This window comes from Choloepus didactylus, chromosome 9 (assembly GCF_015220235.1).
Source record: "Choloepus didactylus isolate mChoDid1 chromosome 9, mChoDid1.pri, whole genome shotgun sequence".
Classification (NCBI taxonomy): Eukaryota; Metazoa; Chordata; class Mammalia; order Pilosa; family Megalonychidae; genus Choloepus; species Choloepus didactylus.
In genome coordinates this window covers 36818392-36838709 of record NC_051315.1, presented here as the reverse complement: position 1 = coordinate 36838709, position 20318 = coordinate 36818392, and the positions used below count along the sequence as shown (strand labels likewise).

At 37.7% G+C, this 20318-nt stretch overlaps 1 protein-coding gene across 1 annotated transcript in view; it reads right to left on the bottom strand.

Moving 5' to 3' along the window:
* The window catches only part of EPC2 (enhancer of polycomb homolog 2), a 146380-nt gene extending 126613 nt beyond the window's left edge, over positions 1-19767 (bottom strand). The window contains exon 1 of the mRNA XM_037849257.1: positions 19397-19767. Coding sequence (XP_037705185.1) covers positions 19397-19549 — 153 coding nt within the window. The 5' untranslated portion in view covers positions 19550-19767. The remainder of the gene's footprint in view (positions 1-19396) is intronic.
* Positions 19768-20318: the final 551 nt, after the last annotated feature.

The window sequence follows — 20318 nt, the reverse complement described above, 5'->3', positions numbered from 1 at the left end:
TTAACATAATGTTTTCAAAGTTCATCCACGTTGTAGCAATCATCAAAACTTCATTTCTTTTTATGGCTAAGTAACATGCCATTGTATGTATATACTACACTTTGTTTATCCATTCATTTGTTGATGGACACATTGGTTGTTTCCACCTTTTGGCTATTGTGAATACTGCTTTTATGAACACTGGTGTACAAGTACCTACTTTTAATTCTTTTGGGTATATACCTAAGAGTGGAATTTCCAGGTCATATGGTAATTCTATGTTTAACTTTTTTAAGGAAATGTTTTCCACAGCATCTGTACCATTTTACATTCCCACCATCACTGAGTGACACAGGACCCTCCACCCATCAAAAGCAATATAAACATTCTTTCCACATGCACACAATTTATCTAGACAGAACATATTGTGAACCAAAACACAAGTTTCAATTAAATTTAAAAGGATTTAAGTCAAATTGTATCCTCAGACTACAAAGGAAATAAATCAAAAATCAGTAACAGAAAGATAAATGTAAAATCACTAAATATTTGGAAACTAACACATTTCTAAGAATAATCCACAGAAAGGGAAAATTAGATGAAAAAGTTCTGGAGATGGGTGGTGGCAATGGTTGCAAAATATTGTGAATGTAATTAATGCCACTGAATTGAACACTTAAAATAGTTAAAATGGCAAATTTTATCTATATTTTACAATAGTAATTTTTTTTTAAATTGTGGACTTGCATTTTCTACATTAAGAAAAATTTCTAATATTCATTTTCAGTGCATTATACAAAAGTTTTAGTATGCAATGAATTACTTAAAAAAAAAACTTGTCTTTCACCACAGAAAATTTGAAAAACATTGGTTTAAAGAATATGCTATTCATCCATTTCTCTAGTATTCTAAGTACTGTATTTGCAAGTAAAGTTACACGTATTTCATTAACCTTGCCTGCCAAAGAAATACCTCACATTTAGCAGAAAATCAATTAAATAGTCACATTATTAAGCTTTCTGCCTTTTCTGTAAAACTGTAAAGACACTGATCAACTAAACAGATAAGTGCCCACGTGCAATAAATTCTTTTTAGAATTTAATAACAAGGTAGAGATTTTTCTCTTCTGAAAAACAGTGATGTTAAAATAAGGCAAAATAAGTTATTGGTACTTGACTTTAAAAAGCTTTATTCAGTATTCAACTATAAAGTCACTGAAATTATTTTGCATTCCTGAAATACTCTGAGTAAATAGATAACCCAAGCAGATAATTTCAAGATACCTATATATTAAATAACCAAGAATTAAGCCACTAGTCGTAAAAAAAAAAAAAAAAAAAAAAAAAAAAAAAAAAAAAAAAAAAAGAGAAGAGAGATTAAGAACATGAAAAATATGGCTAACAAACATTTATTCACATGCAAATTATACAAAAAGAAAAGGGGTACTCTAATGCCCACAGAAATTATCTGTTTTAGGCTAGAGAGTTCTACACCTGAAAACACTTCAGAAGAAATTCCTCCCAAAATACCAAATGTGAAATGGGCAAAAGCCAAAAATACCTTATTGCCATAAGTAAATTACTATAAAGCAGTTGTCTGAAGGGGGGACAGAATACTCCAACTTTATTAATATTATCTATTAGACTTTTCAAAATCCATCTTAATCAAATCAAAATAAAAACACCATTCTGCTTTTCCCAAGCACCATTTGAGAATCTTACAGAAAAGCCCTAAGATGTTTTACAGCAGGAAAAAAGTTGTGAACTACTGCTCTAAACCAGAGCATCTCAAAGGTGCATTTGAGCCACCTGGAGATCTTGTTAAACTGAAAGTTTGATTCAGTAGGTCTAGGGTGGGGCCTGACATTGGGCATTTTTAACAAGCTCCCAGGTGATGCAATGCTGCAGACCAAACTTTGAGTAGCAAGGTTTTAAACTAAGTAACATTTCAAAAAAAGATATCTTGTGGTAAACTCAGAGTTTGACAGTTTTTTTTTTTTTCTTTGAAAGTTAAACCTTTTTAAAATATCTACAATCAAACCATTTCACTTCTAGGTATTTTACCCAAGATGAATGCAAGCACGTGCCCACACTAACGTTCACAGCAGCAGCTTTATTTGTAAAAGCCAAAATCCATCAACAGGTGAATGTATCAACTGTGGTATAGTCATACAATGGAATCCTACTCAGTGACAAAAAAGAATGAACTACTGATACTTACTACAACATGCAGGAATCTCAAAACAATTGTAAGTAAAACAAGTCAGATACAAGTTATATGTATCATATAATTCCATTTATATAAAATTCTAGAAAATGCAAACCACTAGTTGAACAGTGACAGAAAGCAGATCAGTGTTTGCGCAAGGAACAAGGGTGGGAAAGGGTTATAAAAGGGGGTGAGGAAACAAATATTGAAGGTGATGGTTATGTTCACTATCTTGACTACAGTGATGGTTTTAAGCACACTTACCAAATTTTATACTTTCAATATATACAATTTATGTTTCAATTATACCTCAGTGAATCTATTTTAAAAAGACATCTTTCAACTACAAATTCTGCCTAAAATAATGTTACTATAGGTAATATAGATAAGTTCTTGCTCTTTGAAAAATCACATATAATACATATTATACCTACATACCAAAAAATAAGAGCCCCCTTTTGGGGAGGTGGTGGTGGTGGGTGATTCAGGGATTTTACTTCCCAAGTAACCACTGAAAACATGTACTGTAGGGTGGGTAAAAAAGCCTGTGGTGTTCCAAGTGACAGAATGCCATGTACCAAAGATATCTTAATCTGTACATTAAAACTGGAGTTTTCCTAGCTGTAAACTATTCAGTTCTGTACTGCAAAATACAAAATTGCAATAGGTATCTTTTGAGGTGTCTGTCCCCTCATACCAATGTCCACTCTAAGAATTGCCATTCTCTCCCACATAGGTGCCATCAGCCAAAATAGGAAATCACCTCATCCCATACCCCTAGTCACAGTTGACTGAACCCAGCCGAATACCTGCCCTGAATTAGGCAAATCATATTCCATCTCCTGGAAATTTAGAAATGAGGCTGGATCACTAGTCTCAGCCAGAGCTGGTTGCTTAAATAGAGATGTAAAATTAGAAAAGACAGGGTGACCATCTACCTTTGGCCAAGATGAGGCCAAAGCTCTGAAAAGTCCTTTTGTAGAGAAGAAAATAATAAAGCTAAAAACATCAAAATAAAACAAAACAAAAACCTCATTACAAAGTGAGATTCATTCCAAGAATGTCAATATTGTAATATTCATCAATAATGAATAGACCCAAGGGGAAAATCATATGGTCACCTCCAGAAATGTCAAAAAGGTTATTTAAGAGAATTTAACATTTGTTCATGATATAAAGACAGAAGATTTATTACTTATTACATAATGTTTCATATTATATTATTATAAATGTGTATGTATTCTTTTCTATATACCTTTATCAGTCAAAAAAATCTACCTCTTATTTAATGAAGAAACACTACAGGCATTTACATAGAAGTTAGAAACAAAAGTGCCCATCATCTTAATCCTCACTAATATTTAGCATGGAACTGGATATATATGACAACAGAATCAGAGGAACACAATTAGAGGCATACCATTTGGAAAAGCAAAGGTAAAATTATATTAGCAGATCATATGGCATCTATCTCAATAGCCGTAAAGAATCAATGTAAAATAGTACAAACAGTAAGGTAATTTGGTGAAACCACAGGGTATAAAATTAACAAAGAAATTGAAAGTTTTCTTAAATACAAGCAATAACCAATTATAAGGTATAATGGAAGAGGAGATGCCATTTACAATCGCAACCAAGTAGATAAATTCCTAGGACTAAGCTTAACAAAAAATGTGCAAGATTAGTATAAGAAAAACACTCCTGAAGGATACATAAGGAGACTTCAACAAACGAAAAGATGAACCATGTCCTTGCATAGGAAGTCAACATCATAAAAATGTCAAGTCTCCATAAGTTAATTTATAAAGGAAAGCTGAACACCAATAAAAATACCAACTTTTTAAAACCTAGACAAAATAATTATAAAGTTCATATGGAAAAATAAACAAGCAAGAATAGCCAGGAAACATGGAAAAAAAGAGCAATGAGAATGTGGGACGGGGGGACAAGCCATACCAAACACACGCAAAAAAAATCAGAAGATGAGTGGAAGGATGGGTGGATGGATGAATGGACGGACGGACAGAAGGGAGGGAGGGGAGGGGAGGGGAGGGGAAAGGTGGCAAAATGTTAAAATTAGTGGGTCTAGCTAGTGGGGGGGATGTTGGAGTTCTCTATATGGGGTTCATATTTTTCCAATGATCCTGTAAGTTTGAAATTATTTCAAAATAAAAAGTTTTTAAAAGGATAAAATAACTAACCAGAGGCATTTTTAATTAAGAACTGAAAACCTGATTACGTAACAATCAATATCCATCAACAAGGAACTGATTACAGTAAATATACACAATAGAATACCACCCAGTTATAGCAATAACAAATTAGGTTTAATGTCCAACCCACAAGAATTCTTCCAGTGACCACATCTAAGCTTTAAATTCTCTTGGTTTGAGAAGCCACCATTATTTCCTCCCAAACGCCACTTTAAATCAATGATCCAAATGCAAGCAGGCTACAGTGAACAGGACTAGTCCAACATTTGACAACATGACTCAGGCCGGGCCAAATAGATTCTTTACTTAGATTTTTCTATCTGAAAGGAACAGGTTAAAAACAAACATGACACCTCAAACACAAGGCACAAAGGTTAAAAATAAATGTGATAGTGCCCTCTCCCCTACGTGGGACCTGATTCCCAGGGGTGTAAATCTCCCTGGCAACGCAGGATATGACTCCTGGGGATGAATCTGGACCCGGAATCGTGCGATTAAGAACATCTTCTTGCCCAAAAGAGGGATGTGAAATGAAACGAAATAAAGCTTCAGTGGCTGAGAGATTTCAAATGGAGTCGAGAGGTCACTCTGGTGGACATTCTTATGCATTATATAGACAACACTTTGTAGGTTTTCATGTATTGGAATAGCTAGAAGTAAATACCTGAGACTACCAAACTCCAACCCAGTAGCCTTGACTCTTGAAGACAATTGTATAACAATGTAGACTACAAGGGGGTGACTGTGTGATTGTTAAAACCTTGTGGATCGCACTCCTTTTATCCAGTGTATGAATGGATGAGTAGAAAAATGGGGACAAAAGCTACATGAAAAATAGGGCGGGATGGGAGGGACGATTTGGGTGTTCTTTTTTATTTTTATTTTTTATTCTGATTCTGATTCTTTCTGGTATAAGGAAAATGTTCAAAAACAGATTGGGGGTGATGAATGCCCAACTACAAGATGGTACTGTGAACAGCTGACTGTACACCATGGAATATACCTCAATAAAACTGAATTTTAAAAAAATGTGAAATGCACATACATATATATCTATACATATATAAATATACAGAAAAAAGCATGGAAGGATGTACACCTACCCAAGTGTCCACTGTGGATAGCTCAGAGTGGTAGGACTGGGAAGGATCTCTGTTTTCTTCCTTGTACTTTTCCTGAATATTCTGAATTTTTACAAATGACCATATATATGGTCCTGTTATAACGGGAAGGGAGAGTATATTATTTCCAAAAACAGAATAAAACAAGTTGGATGTTGTGGGGTTTCATTTCTCCAAGTTATAGAGAAATTAACTATGTCACCATATGCTCAGATGGCTGAGTAGCTTTAGAATAAGCACCTTCCCTTTGCTGGCTTCATGTCCTAACAGTTTATAAAGGGAATGAGAAGTTAGGTAACTTCTAATTATTCCCTGTTTCTAAACATGATTCCATCAGGCAAAAGATACCTAAATTTATTTACTTTAACACTTAAAAGATTCTTCCTTATATTCTACATATTTGTATTTTCAGTGATGGGTTTCCATGTAAAATATCTAAGAATCAGTACACAGATTGTAAATTCAGAGGCAGAAATTTTAGAACTTTGTGATTCATATATAACATACCAATAAAAAAGAAATGCAAAATTGCTCATCACTATAGTAAGATTCTCAACCTCCACTAGGTCACTTATTTCATTAATAATCTGATGATTCTTGGGGGGAGAGGGGGAAGAGTAGTATACAAATAAAACTGTGGGGAAGGAACTGAGGACCAGGGACCTCAGTTAAGGAACTATGATTTAAAATGGAGACTTAACAAAAATTCCTTAATCCACGAGACATCCAGATTGCTTTTGCTCTGTCATAAATTTGCTGAAAATACACAGAAATGCCATTCCTGGTACACTAGCCTAACTAGTTTTGTCTCTAGTCTTCTGCCACCACCACGACCCACTGCCTCCACAGTCCATCTTACAATGATGATCTTTTACAAATACAAACTTGATGACTTACCCTGCAAAATTCTACTTTCCTGCCAAGATTAAAACCTTATATTCTCTAGCATGGGAAATTCAGATATATATATATATAGTTTAATATCATTTACTATTTTTCACTGCTTAAGTAGTAAATAACATATAATTCATGTTTGTTGAATTCGCTGAATATTGTCTTTCAAACTGTGGTTTGAACCATTAGTGAATCATTAAATCAATTTTGTAGCTCATGACCAGAATTATTTTTAATAAAATAGAACTGAAAAGGGGAAAAATATACAGGCATGCATATGCATAAATGTACGTGTGGGCATGCTTGGTATGGATGTATTATGTTCCCCAAAACACCATGTTCTTTAATGCAATCTTGTGGGGGCAGACCTATGAGTGTTGATTAGGTTGGAATCTTTGGATTAGGTTGTTTCCATGGAGATATGACCCATTCAACTGTGGGTAATACCTTTAACTGGATTATTTCCATGGAGGTTTGGCCCCACCCATTCAGCATGGGTCTTAATTAAATCACTGGAGCCCTATAAAAGAGTTAACAGACAGAAGGAACTCAGTGCTGCTACAGCCAAGGGAGACATTTTGGAGATAGCCACTGAAAGCAGACTTTTGCTGACACTTTGCTTCGGAGAAGCTAAGAGAGGACAAAACACCCCAAAACTAACATTTTGAAGAACGCACAGGAGCTGAAAAAGGAGCTGGAACACAACCCCAGAATCAGCAGATGACAGTCAAGAGGTTTTCTGGACGCCATTGGCCTTTCTTCAGTGAAGGTATACTTGTGCTGATGCCTTAATTTGGATATTTTCATGGTCTTTAGACTGCAAATTTGTATCCAAATAAACCCCCTTTATAAAAGCCAATCCATTTCTGGTATTTTGCATAGCAGCAACATTAGCAAAGCTGAACAGTGGGTAACAAAAGTATACTTTGTTTCTGTTACACATATACACACAATAAGTAACAGTCAAAATAAAAGCTTGACTGCTAATGAATTAGAACACAAGAAACCCCTGAAAACAGCAGTAAAACAGTAAGACACGGACCATGCATGGCCAAACATGCCAACGCCATGATTCACAGATATCTGTGTAGACGAATCAATCCTACTGAATCAGAATCACCCATAAATTGTGATTTGGTTAGTAGATCTAAGGTAAAGCCTATACACGTATTTTTTAAAAGGATTTGTTATTTTGATGTGCGGCCAAGATGAAAACCACTATTTTACCTCCTAAATTGTGGTTTTTAAATGGAAGTCCCCAGACAGGCTGAATCAAGATCACCTAGGAGGTTGTTAAAAATGCAAATTCTCAGGCCCCATTCCAGACCTATTAAATCACTCTGGGAATGGACCCAATGATCTGTTTTAACAAACCCTCCACGTGATTCCGATGCATGCCCAAGTTTGAGAATCAATGTCCTAAATCCTTTGGTAATTTTGTAAGCCCTGATAATTCTGCTAAGGTGGCTAAGCTATTTCAAATAAAGTTGAAAGGTAACTGCTACTGATTGAAGACAATCTTCTTCCAAGTCCTTTCTTAATGAAAGTGGCTTTAAACCAAAAATTAAATCTTGCACATTACTTGTATAATAATCAAGCAACAAGGTTTCTTTAGTCCATCTTCCATAACACAAAAGTTTCTTTTCTTTAGAAATCTTTTAATGGCATTGTTTGTAATAGGATTTTGCCTGTTCTAAAAGGGGGACCTACTCTAGACTACAAAATTGTTTCAACCCTCTAACAACTGTACTGGATATCACAAACTTCCCTGTATGAAAGGATCAATATGTGTCAAATAACTCATGGTATCCTGGCATACAGAAATAATTTCAAGACTAATTTCTAAAAATTAATATAATAATACATTATATTCAACTTGCTATTACATGAATTCACATATACTCTGGTTCAAATCATTTGGTAGATCCAAATTTCCACAATTTTTAATCCTCCACATAACACATTAAACCTCATATTGACTTATCTGTGTACAATCCTTTTTTTCTCCTACTGTACTATAAGCTGCTTGAAGACAGGCACCACATCTTATCACCTTCTGTGACTAAAGCACATAGGAGGTGGTGTTCTTCCAGTCAGCAAATATTTAACGAGCAGCTACCACATGCCATTCACTGGACCAGATGATGGGGGATATAAATGTGATACAGACAAGGTTCCTGTGTTCATGGAGCTATTTATTAAATGAATAAACATCAAAAACAGCTTCAGTGAAAGTCTGAGACTGCAGTCTGTATGGAAGATCTGGCTTGCCAATGTGACACCTGAAATAAGACAGCCTTCGTCAAAGGGGTACCCAACTGTTGCTCTTCTGACCCAAGCTGTTACTTCAGGCCACAAAATAAAAGTCTGAGAAAATGCAAGTCACCTAGTCAGTAGTTAATCTGACTTTGACATTTTAAATACAGGAATATAAGCAAAAGTCCCAAGAACAACACAAGGCTTTAGAGACAACCAAATTCCCATATGGGACAAATTCCCATATGGGAATGAAAAGTTAAGTGTTTGATATCCAAACTTCAAATAACTCAACAGGAAGCTACAACTTGCCAATTATCAATTCCACAGCTATTTTGAAGAGAAGAAATTTAAATTCTGACTCTATGACTGTAGATTAAGAAACTAACTTTAAGGTCATCTATTTTTCACTCTTAAAATGAGTTCAAGAGAAATATTTTCCCACATTACCAACAAAAAAGCATTTGTCTAGAAATTTTCCAGGGGACACACACAAGCTGCAAATAACAGCTGCCTCTGTAAAGGGTCTGCAGATCTGGGGAAGAAAGGGCCCTTACTTTTCATGTGTATCCTTTTGTGATATTAAATTTTCATCTTTAAATCATATGCATCAATTATTTTTCAATTTTAATAGTATAAAAGTCTTAAATGTGAACATAATGCCATTCTGTTTATAGCAGCATCTCTTTTGTAATGGTACAAATAAAATCTGCATCCTGCCTATATACTTTGGACAAGGGTGACAAAAGAAAGACTGCCATTTGGGCCAAGGAAACTCTCTTCAGAGTTCTTAACCTAGAGTCATGAATTCCCAAAACATCCGTGGAAAGAATTCAGAGTATCATGAACTTGGGTGAGAAGGTATTATTTCTTTAATTTCACTAACTTCTAATGTAAATCTAACATTTCCTTCCATTATTAAAGTAGGCAACAGACCACAATAGTACCAGCAATTCCTGTGACTTTTTCACCAAGAGAAATCATAGATCTTTTCACACCATATTACAGTGGTTGACATTGTCAAAATATTATTTACATTCATCACTACTTCACATTTAAGATAAACAGATCCAACTTTGGATCTTGTTTTTCAATGAATTAAAGAAGCACATATATTACAAATGACTTTTTAACAGTTTGACATCTATATAACAATGTGATTGGTTTATCTGATTTTATTTTATGCATGTAAAACATCATTCTGAAGAGTTTCACCAGACTGCCAAGGAAGTCCAAGGCACAGGACAAGGCACAGGAAAGGTTAAGAAGCCCTGGATGTTTCTCAAATCAGGTGCAATAACCCTCATCTGGAAATTGAGGGAGGGTGCACTTCCGGGTTATCCCAAATGGAATCCTTCCAGAAATTAGTGGACAGTGGATACATACAATAAACTTCCTGTTATGTCTGCATCAGTTGCATAAAATCAACTACAAATTGAATGACAATAGTGTCAGAGTTGAAAAACACCTCAAAGATCAAACAAATGGCATGACTACTCTCATCAGTATCTTGCTTTCCAAAGCTTCCAAACTTAAGTGTTCATCCCAAAGACTTCATTAGTATATTAGACTATCTCCTCTCTTCATTCTCCTCTCTTGTCTATACCACCGACTGACCAGATTTTCATTGCATAATCTTTTTTCCCCCAGGACCAACTAAGCTAATAAAAATAAAAAATAAAAAATAAATCATGTCTGGAAAACAAATACAATATTTAACTATCAATTATTACCCTGAGCAAGGTTGGCTGAAGATTTAATCTTCTGGCTGCTAATTTTCAAGGTCTCAACTTAAAAAAAAAAATCAATTTGATTGTTAACTGCCCTGTCAGGAAACTGAGAAAGAAGGAGTAAAATAAACCTATTCAATGTGCTAATGTTTGAAAGCTGTAAAGGAGGGAGAAAAAGTGAGACCAGATCATAGAATAACACATGGGGACACTGTATAAGTTATAAAAATTTAATCCTTTAAAGCAACCCTTCAAGGTACACCTCATTAAACAGATGGAGAAATGTGGCTTCATGTGGTTAAATAATTTACCTTGCCCAGAGAGAAAGTGGCAGAAGCTAGGATTGGAACTTAAGTCACTATTTCAAGGTTCTGGTCACTTCACCAAGTTAGCAGTACACCTGAGCACTGATTGCCAACTCCCCAATCAACAGCCTGATGTCCCTTTGCCCACGAATACAAGAAACCTGGAAGCAAAGATAGGAGTTTGAGAGCAAGCAGAGAAGCTAGCCCTCTGACTGCACAGCATTGCTAGCTGACAGGAAAACAGAAACCTAAAGGCAGGTAGACATACGGAAATGGTGCTAAGGAGAATCTAGAAGTGACTGCCATCTTCCTCCACAGTATTATACCCAGGAAGGAACAGTCTTGCATGATGGGATAGGCAAATGTGAAGTTCTGTTCCATTTAAATAGTATAAACAAGACAAATAAAAACCAGCTATAAGACAAAATCATGATGGATATTCTGTTATCTACACTGGTCTCCTTCATGGACTATTCTACCTATCAGCCTTACCACATGCTGTCCCCATGTACCTATTATCATTTTTCTACCTCTACTCTACTTCAAATGAAGATGCAGAGTTTTATGTTTAGGAAAACAACCAAACTCAACCCTAGTGGCCAGTGCTTGTACCACAAACCAGGTACGTGTATCCAGCCTGTCTTAGGTGCTGAATAAAAGGTACCAGCCAAGACACCTTCCTTAAGGCATTTAGTCTAGTTGGGAGAATCCCCTGCCCTGCTCTTTCAAACACATACACACATACACAGACACACACCCCAAATGGGAAAGAAGAGATATTTTAAAATCAAAGTAAACTCAAGTGGTATGGACTAACAGTACTACCAAAATTCAGAAAATTTACAATGATGAGTAAGTAAAAATAGAGAAAGAAAATTTCATGAAAGCAAGAAAACTGATCACATCCAAAACATACAGAGTGGGTTGTTCTATTCATCTCTAGAAAAAATTATTGGATAGTGGATAAATGTAACTAATCCCCAGAAAAAGGACCCTAAACCAAACTGACAGCATCTCAGTAGTGTTAAAGAGTTAAACCTTATGTATTATCATCATCTTAATATTAAGCCTCACATTTGTTAGTTCTTTTCATCTGATTAACATTCTGGACAATATGCCCAGTAGGCAGACATGTGGATTCACAGATCCAAGTAATTTTTAGAGCCAAAGGTAATTTGAGGTTCGCTCAGTTCAATTCTATTTCACAAATGAGGAAACTAACGGCCCAGGAAGGTTAAATAATTTCTTGGAAGTCACACAAAGCTCATCCTTTGCTACTCTGAAAATTAATAAGTGTGAAGAGTTTGTTTTCTTAAAAAAGATTTGAGATTTCTTTTAGTCCCTAACTCAAATTTCATTTAAAAGGGTAATAAATACAAAATATTCCAATCTCATTTAAAGCACCTTATAAATGTAATACTTATAAAAATACAGTAAGTGTACTAACTCACCTTGGGATAAACCACAGATTAAAACAATTTTATGTCACTACTTTTGATCATGATGTTATACACCCATCAGTAGATTTCTCAGAGCAGCTCCCTGGCCAAGGCCCCATTCTCAGGAGAGTAGCCCTTACTAGCACATGTATACTAACTTCCTCTGACCCCCTGACTGACAGGTTACAGCTAGACACGTGAAGCAAACCAGACCAATTACATTCTCTACCTTAGGAATCTGGAATTTTGAACTGAGAGACTCATAACAATAGCTAATATCTATTAGATGCTTAGTTCCAAGCACACTACAATTCACTTAATTCTCCTGCCAATCCCTTGAGATTTTACAGATAAAATTAACCTGCCCAGGAATCAAACCCATACAGTCTGGCCCCAGAAATTAACCAAGTTAAGTTACATTATCTCCCTTGCTGCTGAAGAGCCCATATCTGCCCTGCTTCCTATCCTTCCGGAGACTTGACTGTTCAGCTGTTCCTTGGGTTGTCTAAGAGACAACAGCCCCCCCACCCCACCCCGTATCCTTAAAGTAACTGATTTGGTTTTTGTTACTTGAAACCAACCTAATCATTTCACCTATCAAATATTTAAAGGCCTCATTTTTAGAAACACTCATACAGACAAAAATCTAAACTTAAACCACAGCTAAATCATTCCTTTAATTTTTTTAACAAGGAATGTGTTTCAAAAGGATTCACTTTAAAAATTTTTCATAGTATCACTCCCCAGGTTTTTTTAACATAACTTTATTGAGATATATTCACACCTCATACAATCCATCCAAAGTATACAATCAATGGTTCACAGTATCATCACATATTTGTGTATTCATCACCAAGATCATTTTTAGAACATTTGCATCACTCCAGAAAAAGAAATAAAAAGAAAAAAGATGATCCTAAGCATCCCATACCCCTTACCTCTCCCTCTTATTGATCACAAGTATTGCACTCTACCCAATTTTAAGACTTACAATAGAGGGAGGTTAAGTAAGATGGTGTAGTACTGTCAGAGATAAGATACATAGATCGGTGGAACAGAACAAAACATCCAGAAGTGGATCCATAAAAACACAGGCAACTGATTTTTTTTTTCTTCTATATTGTTGCACAATCATTATCAAAGATCAAGACTACTAGATTACAGTTCAACAACTTCAGGTATTTCCTTCTGGCTATTCTAAACACAAGACACAAAAAGAAGTATCTATATAATGAGTCAGACTCCCCAAGTTTTACTGACTCCTCCATGCCTACAGGGTAATAAGTGAGAACATCAGAGCTATAATGAACCTTAGTTATCATCTGGTTCCAAATCAGCAAGTACTCAATCCATTTATGATACAAATGAAAAGTAGTACCATACTGCAGTGAAGATCTGAGCCCTGGAGTCAATCACACAGAGGACCTGAGTTCAAAATCTAACTCTACCACGTTCTAGTCTAGGTGGGTGACCTTGGGCAAGATACTTTATCTCTAAAACCTCAGTTTCTTCCTCCAGAAAAGAGAAAATAACAATACCTGTACAACCTGGGTTACAATGAACTCTAAGCCATCTACTGAGTTTAGCACAGTGCCTGGCACATGTTCAACACACTCAATAACACACACTCAATAAACGTTAGCTGCGATGGTAGTAATGAACAACCTGGGCTCAGAGAAACAGGAAACCTTCCCAGATTACAGGGCCACTTAACAACAGAACTATAAAGGACAGATTAGATTTTTGTCTATATAAGCTTTCCTAAAAATGAGGCCTTTAAATATTTGACAGAGAAACGATTAGGTTGGTTTCAAGTAACAACAGAACTATAAAGGACAAAACTGTAAGGACTCCTCCATGCTCTTTCTTCTACACGACCCTACAAACTCCTGAGTCTAACATTAAAAACTACCTATGACCTGGTATCCTACTTTTCTTTCAACCTAATCTCCAACCCAACTTCATTCACCAAGTATTTATTGAATGCCTCCTAGGTTCTAAACAGTTTCTAGTGCTGAAGATGTACAGAGAACAAAGTCCCACCTTATGAAGTTTCTATACCAGGGGGAAAAGGCAAGGATAGACAAACATATTAGTTGGATGAACTTTCCATTAGTCTACTTAACCTCCATAGAACTTCCTTTAAACATCCCTGAGCTCATGTATTTGCTTCAACACAAACCATGTCTACAAAGCCTCTGCTGTTTCTCCATACAACAAAGCTGGAAGCCCAATCTCTCTCCAAGAAGCCATCTCTATACATCTAGTAACAGGTTTTCTTACTCCTCCCAACAACATTGACATTTAACTTTTTCTAATGCTCTTTTGATGCCTGTCAAGTTGACTTTACCCAGTAGTTTTTGCTAACTTTACAGATAAATGTTTTTGAGCTCAATGACTCAGTTAAGTTCCTTTAAGTCATGGTCTGTATTTTATTCTTTTTACCCCAAAAACACTTTAGCAAACTGCCTTACACATACTTTTTGATATGTAGACCCCTTTAAATAATTTCCCCTAGCTTATATAGGTAACACTTGGCATTTAGATAATACCCTGGCACATGCATTTACTTCTGTTGAAAGAAGAAATGCTAAATATTTTTAAAATATCAATTTACAGTGTTGTATTTTATATGTTCTTTAGAACCCTTCTATTATGACACATGAAGTATATCACTGCCACAAATAACTCTGTAAAGGCAGAAAAACTGAATATAGTCGTAGCCTACCATTTAAAATACTACTTAATATTAAGATAATGGCAAAAAAAAAAAAAAGACAACATGGGAGAGAAATGGTAATTCAAATGGTCTTTTTTTAAAATATAAGCTGAGTCACATGCTTCATGTAGATTCATTCTAGGATGAAGACAGACATTATAGAAATCTGCATACACTTAGGAAGAGTTAATTAACACAACATAAAACTAATATTTCAGCCACATCTACATGTAAAAAAAAAAACCTTATATTTAAAGAGGTTTCTGATCCAAGAGAAAAAAAAGATTTAAAATTTTGGTCTACAAAGTACCACAGTGAGCAACCAAAAAGAATTCCTGGAGATTTTACTAAATTCTGCTAACGAATTATATATAGAGCTACTGTTCCACAATAGCCTAACTCGCGGTGTAGAAAAGAAGCAGACTCATTCAGCATTCAACAAACATTTATCAAGAACATATTATCTGCCAGGCACGGTTCTGGGCACTCGGAATACATTAATGAACAAAACAAGCAAAGGTCATTGTACTTATGGAGATTACATTCTAGCAGGAGAAAACCTAGATAATAAAATAAGATAGTTTCCACAAATTTTTCATATGCTTAAGATAACATATATACTCAGATAAACATAATAGTGCCATAGAGCCAGAAAAAGAATTAATGGACTGCTAAGAAAAAAAGGGACAGACAGAAAATCTGAAAGGCTAAGAACAAATGTAAGAAACAGTGATGGAAAAAACTACACTTGTTAATAATATTCTTCGTAAATCAATACTATTTAAGTTCCCAGAATTAGAATAAGTAAAACATTATATGTTAAAACTATGTTTAACTTAATACTTATATAATAGTTGAGAAGCTAATTCAGACTTCTGTAAAAAGTCAAAATGAAGCACAGTGGTTATGAGAATGGACTTTTCTGACTTACAAAGCAAGGGTTCTGACATTCAAAGCCCCACCAATACTAGCAGTAAGACATCACAGAGGGCTGTCACAAAGATTAAATGATAAACAAAAACTGGAAACAACCCAAATATCCAACATGAATGCACAGATACAGTATATTCATTTACTGAACTACTACTCAGCAATAAAAAGGAAGGGACTGATATATGCAACAAGGTGGATGTGTCTCAAATGCACCAAGCTGAGCAAAAGAAGCTAGACACAAAAGAATATTATGATTCTGGTACTGTGAACAATCGAAAGTACAATTTGTTTTGTATGACTCCATGGTATGTGAATATATCTCAATAAAATGAAGATTAAAAAAAAAAGAATATTATGATTCTATTTACATGAAATTGTAGAAAAGGCAAAACTAATCTATAGTGAAAGAAAGTCAGTCAGTAGTTGCTTGGAACTAGGGGTGGAGAGGGAATGACTGCAAAGGAGCACAAGGGAAATTTGGGGGAGTGTTGAAAAATATCCTTTATCTTGATTATGGTAGTGTTTATGTGGGAGTTTACATTTGGCAAAACTCATCAAACCATATGCCTAAAACGGGTATATTTTATTGCATATAAATTACACCTCAAAAAAAGTTGATTTTTAAAAGGATTACATGAAATAATACGTAAAGTATTAGCATGGCATCTTGAGCAGAAAAAATATTCAACAAGCGGAGGAAAATTTTAAGACTATCTTAAAAACATCATTTTTAAGAACTACCACTCTGCAACACTAATGGGAAGGTGGTAGAATGCACTGATCACCTAACCTTTCTGGCTGTTTAGATGCTGAATAAATAAAAGTTTACAGTTTCTAACCTAAACAAAGTGCCATGAGCATCACTTCAGAAACCAAGTTATAGGAAGATGCCAACTGGTAAACTTCACGCAAAAGCTGATGAAAGGAAAGAAAAGCTGTAAAAGATACCTGCATGTCCGAAAGAAAAAAAGAGCTATATCACCAACAATGATAGCGTACTACCAATGCCAAAGAACACTTAGATTACCTCTGCTAGGCATTGTCTGAAAGTAACTCAAAACTGAGTCACTGACGGTATAAACAAAGATGACAGTCCAATAGCTGCACATAAGAGAGGCCTTAATTTTATTGGGGGCTAGGGTGGGGGATCAGAAGCCATCCATGAAGGCTTGAAAATGATGTCAAAGGACAGGATTTTGCCAAGTCAAGCAAGAAAAGGGTCACATTGTGGAGAGTTCAGTAAATAGGAAACTTTAGTAAAGTTTATTAGTAAATTCATAAGCCAAGAGACTTTTCTTTAAACAGTTCTATGTGATTTTTTAAAATACGCATAAAAGTAACTGGATCATGTGTACACCAGAAATTGAGTTTAAATACAACTGAAGTGAAACACAAAAACATTTAATTCACAATACTTTACTGCTGCTTAGAAGTGTCTATCAAGGCAGAATATTTTGTTTTAAAATGAACAAATCTGCTTAATAACAGCAGTTCTAAAAATAAGACTGAAAAATGAACTGACGTTAAAAACTAACATGTAACCTAAAAAACTAACACTCCAATTGGACATTATGAGAAGTCAAAGATTATAAACCTTAACTGGCCTGGTTTGTTTTGGTTTGTTTTGATGTTTAAGAACTTCCACTTGAAACATTAAAGAGGCAGAAAGAACAAAACAGTTGTAAGTCCTGGGTTTCAAATCTGGTTCTATCAGAATTTGGATTTTTTCTTCCTTAAAACTGAGGAGTTGAAGCAGCAAATTTAAACTGAAGAGTTCTGAAAAGATCCAACTTTGGCACTCATGCTCAACATTGCAAATCACAAGTTTTACTGAAAAAGATAACAGTACAGAATCATGACAGGGGCTAAGCACCTATTTGTAACCAACATAAAAAAATAATTGAACTGCCGGTTTTCTTCCTAAATTCAGATAAAATACCAAGATATAGATATACGCAAAATAAAGACCAGGTATATTGCTAATCATTGTTTACAAAAAGTAATATATTTTCCAAGGGTTAACTGTTCATTGTAGAACAGGTTTCTTGACTAAAGATCTTCCCAATTAATGCCAAGTAATTAAAGACAATACTGAAACTAAACTCAGAACCCATCTTTCTTTTTTGCTCAAAAAATAACATTAAAAGAAATTTAGTTTTGTGAAATCCAAAGTTGTGTTTTCCAAAGTGTTAATTATGAAAATTCAATTATTTTAACTATCCTCCATGGAAAAGTGAGCTAAGTCAAGAACAAATTTTGTTTAAAAAAAAAAAAATTCGCATAGCATTCAGCTTTAAACCTTAGGCGTAACTGTTGGATTTTTATCTTAGTGTAATTTTAAAATGATGAATGTTCATCCTGATACTACAGCTTTATTTACTTTCTACTGAAAAGGTTAAGTCTTGTCAAATAATCAAACAGCAAAGAGAAATGTAATTAAATCACAGCAGAAAGTAGTAATAACGAGGTGGCATAATGAGGTCAGAACTCGAGCAGCCAATCAGAGACGTAAAAGCATTTCCTGCAATATCAATAGTCAAAAGAGAAAACCAATCACGGAAACCTCGAGCCTTCTTTTGACAGTCACAGAAGCAAGAGAACCAATCCACACACACCCGGGGTTGACAATAAGGCGGGACCGCAAGTTCATTGAAGAAATTCTTGAGGGTGCAGTTACTATGAACTTCGCACGCAAGTAACACTGCTCAAGAGTCATAAACACTCTGTTAAGCCAGATGAAATTCAACCCATAACGGTAAAACAAAGCAGCATTTCTGCATTTCATCAAATATACAACTGTCAACTTAGATGTACTAGATTGACAGTACAACGTCTGAAAAACCACCCTCCACTGACAATTGCCAGGGACCGAGAGCCGGCACAGCGCAGCGCGGGCAGCCGCTCCGGAACATCCCTCGTTCATTTCTAACGCCGCGCACTGAATGGGCGCCGTCCCGCGAGGCAGGCAGAGCCGTGGCCACCGTGCGAGCCCGTCGCGTCGCTCTAACGCTACATCCCGCTGGAGAGTCGCTGCCCCCGCCCTCCCCGCCGCAGTGCTGCACCACCTCATCCCGCTGCACCAGCTAGCGCGGGGGAGCGAGGGGCAAGGATTACCTTGCTGGGAGCAAGATGTTTGTGTTGAAAGCTCTTTACGTTGCATAAGTCATTTCAAAGAGAACTCAATGCAAAACCAAATTTAAAAGTAGGAGGAAAACAAATCTTTCCTAACCACAGGATCCCTCACCCATTAACCCCGCGCCGGAGGGAAGGTAAAAAAGGTAAACAGAGGCCTTACGCCAAGTGCGGCCCGCGCATCCCCTGCGCCATTCCCGGCCGCCGCTTACGGCAAGGCCCCCTTACGGCAGCGTAAGCGGCGCTGCGAGCTAATCACAACACTGGGACGCAACAACATGGCGGCCGCGGGCGGGCGCTGCGCCGGCCGAGAGAGTTTACGCTACTCCGCCGGCGTAGAGTCCCAAGCGTTGGAGCGGCAGCGGCGCCCTCCAGCGAGCGTAAAGCGCTCTGTGAATGGCAAGGCCCGACTGACAAAGGGGAGGGGGGAGGAGGGAAGGGGGGGTAATAAACACTCGAGTCCCTACCGATTCCTCCTCCTTCTCCATCCCGGTGGGCATCTGGGGCACAGCCCGGTTGATGGAGACGCAGTCGTTGAGATCAGGCATGTCCTTGCCGCGGTAGATGGGCAGCGGTTTGGCGGCGTCCAGCGCCCGCGCTCGGAAGGAGAGTTTACTCATTGTCTCCCCGCCTTACAGGAACAGCCCGGGCGGCGGCGTCGGGGCGGGCGGGGAGGGGGGGAGGACTCCCGCCTCCTCCTCCACCTCCTTCCTCAGTGCAGCGCGGCCGGCCCGCTCCTCCTCCTCCTCCTCACTGCCCCCGGCCACAGCATGGGCGCCCACCCCGCCCGAAAACAGCCCTCCGCCGCCTGCGGCCGCTTCCACACACTAGATCCTTCGCTCGCCCGCCCGATCCGCTCCCTGCGCCATGGCCAACATGGCGGACATTACCACAGCGGCGGCGAGCGATCCCGGCAGCCCGCGCGAGAGCGCGCCCCCGTCGCGGGAACGCGCCTCGCCCTCTCCCTCCCTTCCTCCCTCCTTCCTCTCCCTTCCCCTCCCTTGCCTGCCCACCCACTCTCTCCGCGGCGCGGCCGGCTCGCGGGAGCGTGCTCAGCCTCGGGCAGCTCAGGAGAGAGGGGGCGGCGGCGCCCCTGCGCTCGCTGGCCTGCGCTCTCGCCGTGTGGCAGGTGCCAGGTGCGCAAGTTAACCCGCCTCCCAGAGCGGGCGCCTCTGCCTCTGCGGCCCCATCACCCCTCTCGCTGGGTGCCCCGAAGGAAGGCGCGGGCAAAACCCGGCGGCACCGAGCAATGTGTGTGTGCAGAAGTCAGTGAGCGGGAAAGGAACCTGCTGAGGAGGGCTACAACAGCCACCACCCGCACTTGTGCTTATAAAAGCGCTTGTCTCCAAAGCGCCCCGAGCGCAGGCTAATTCGCATCCTCCAATTCGC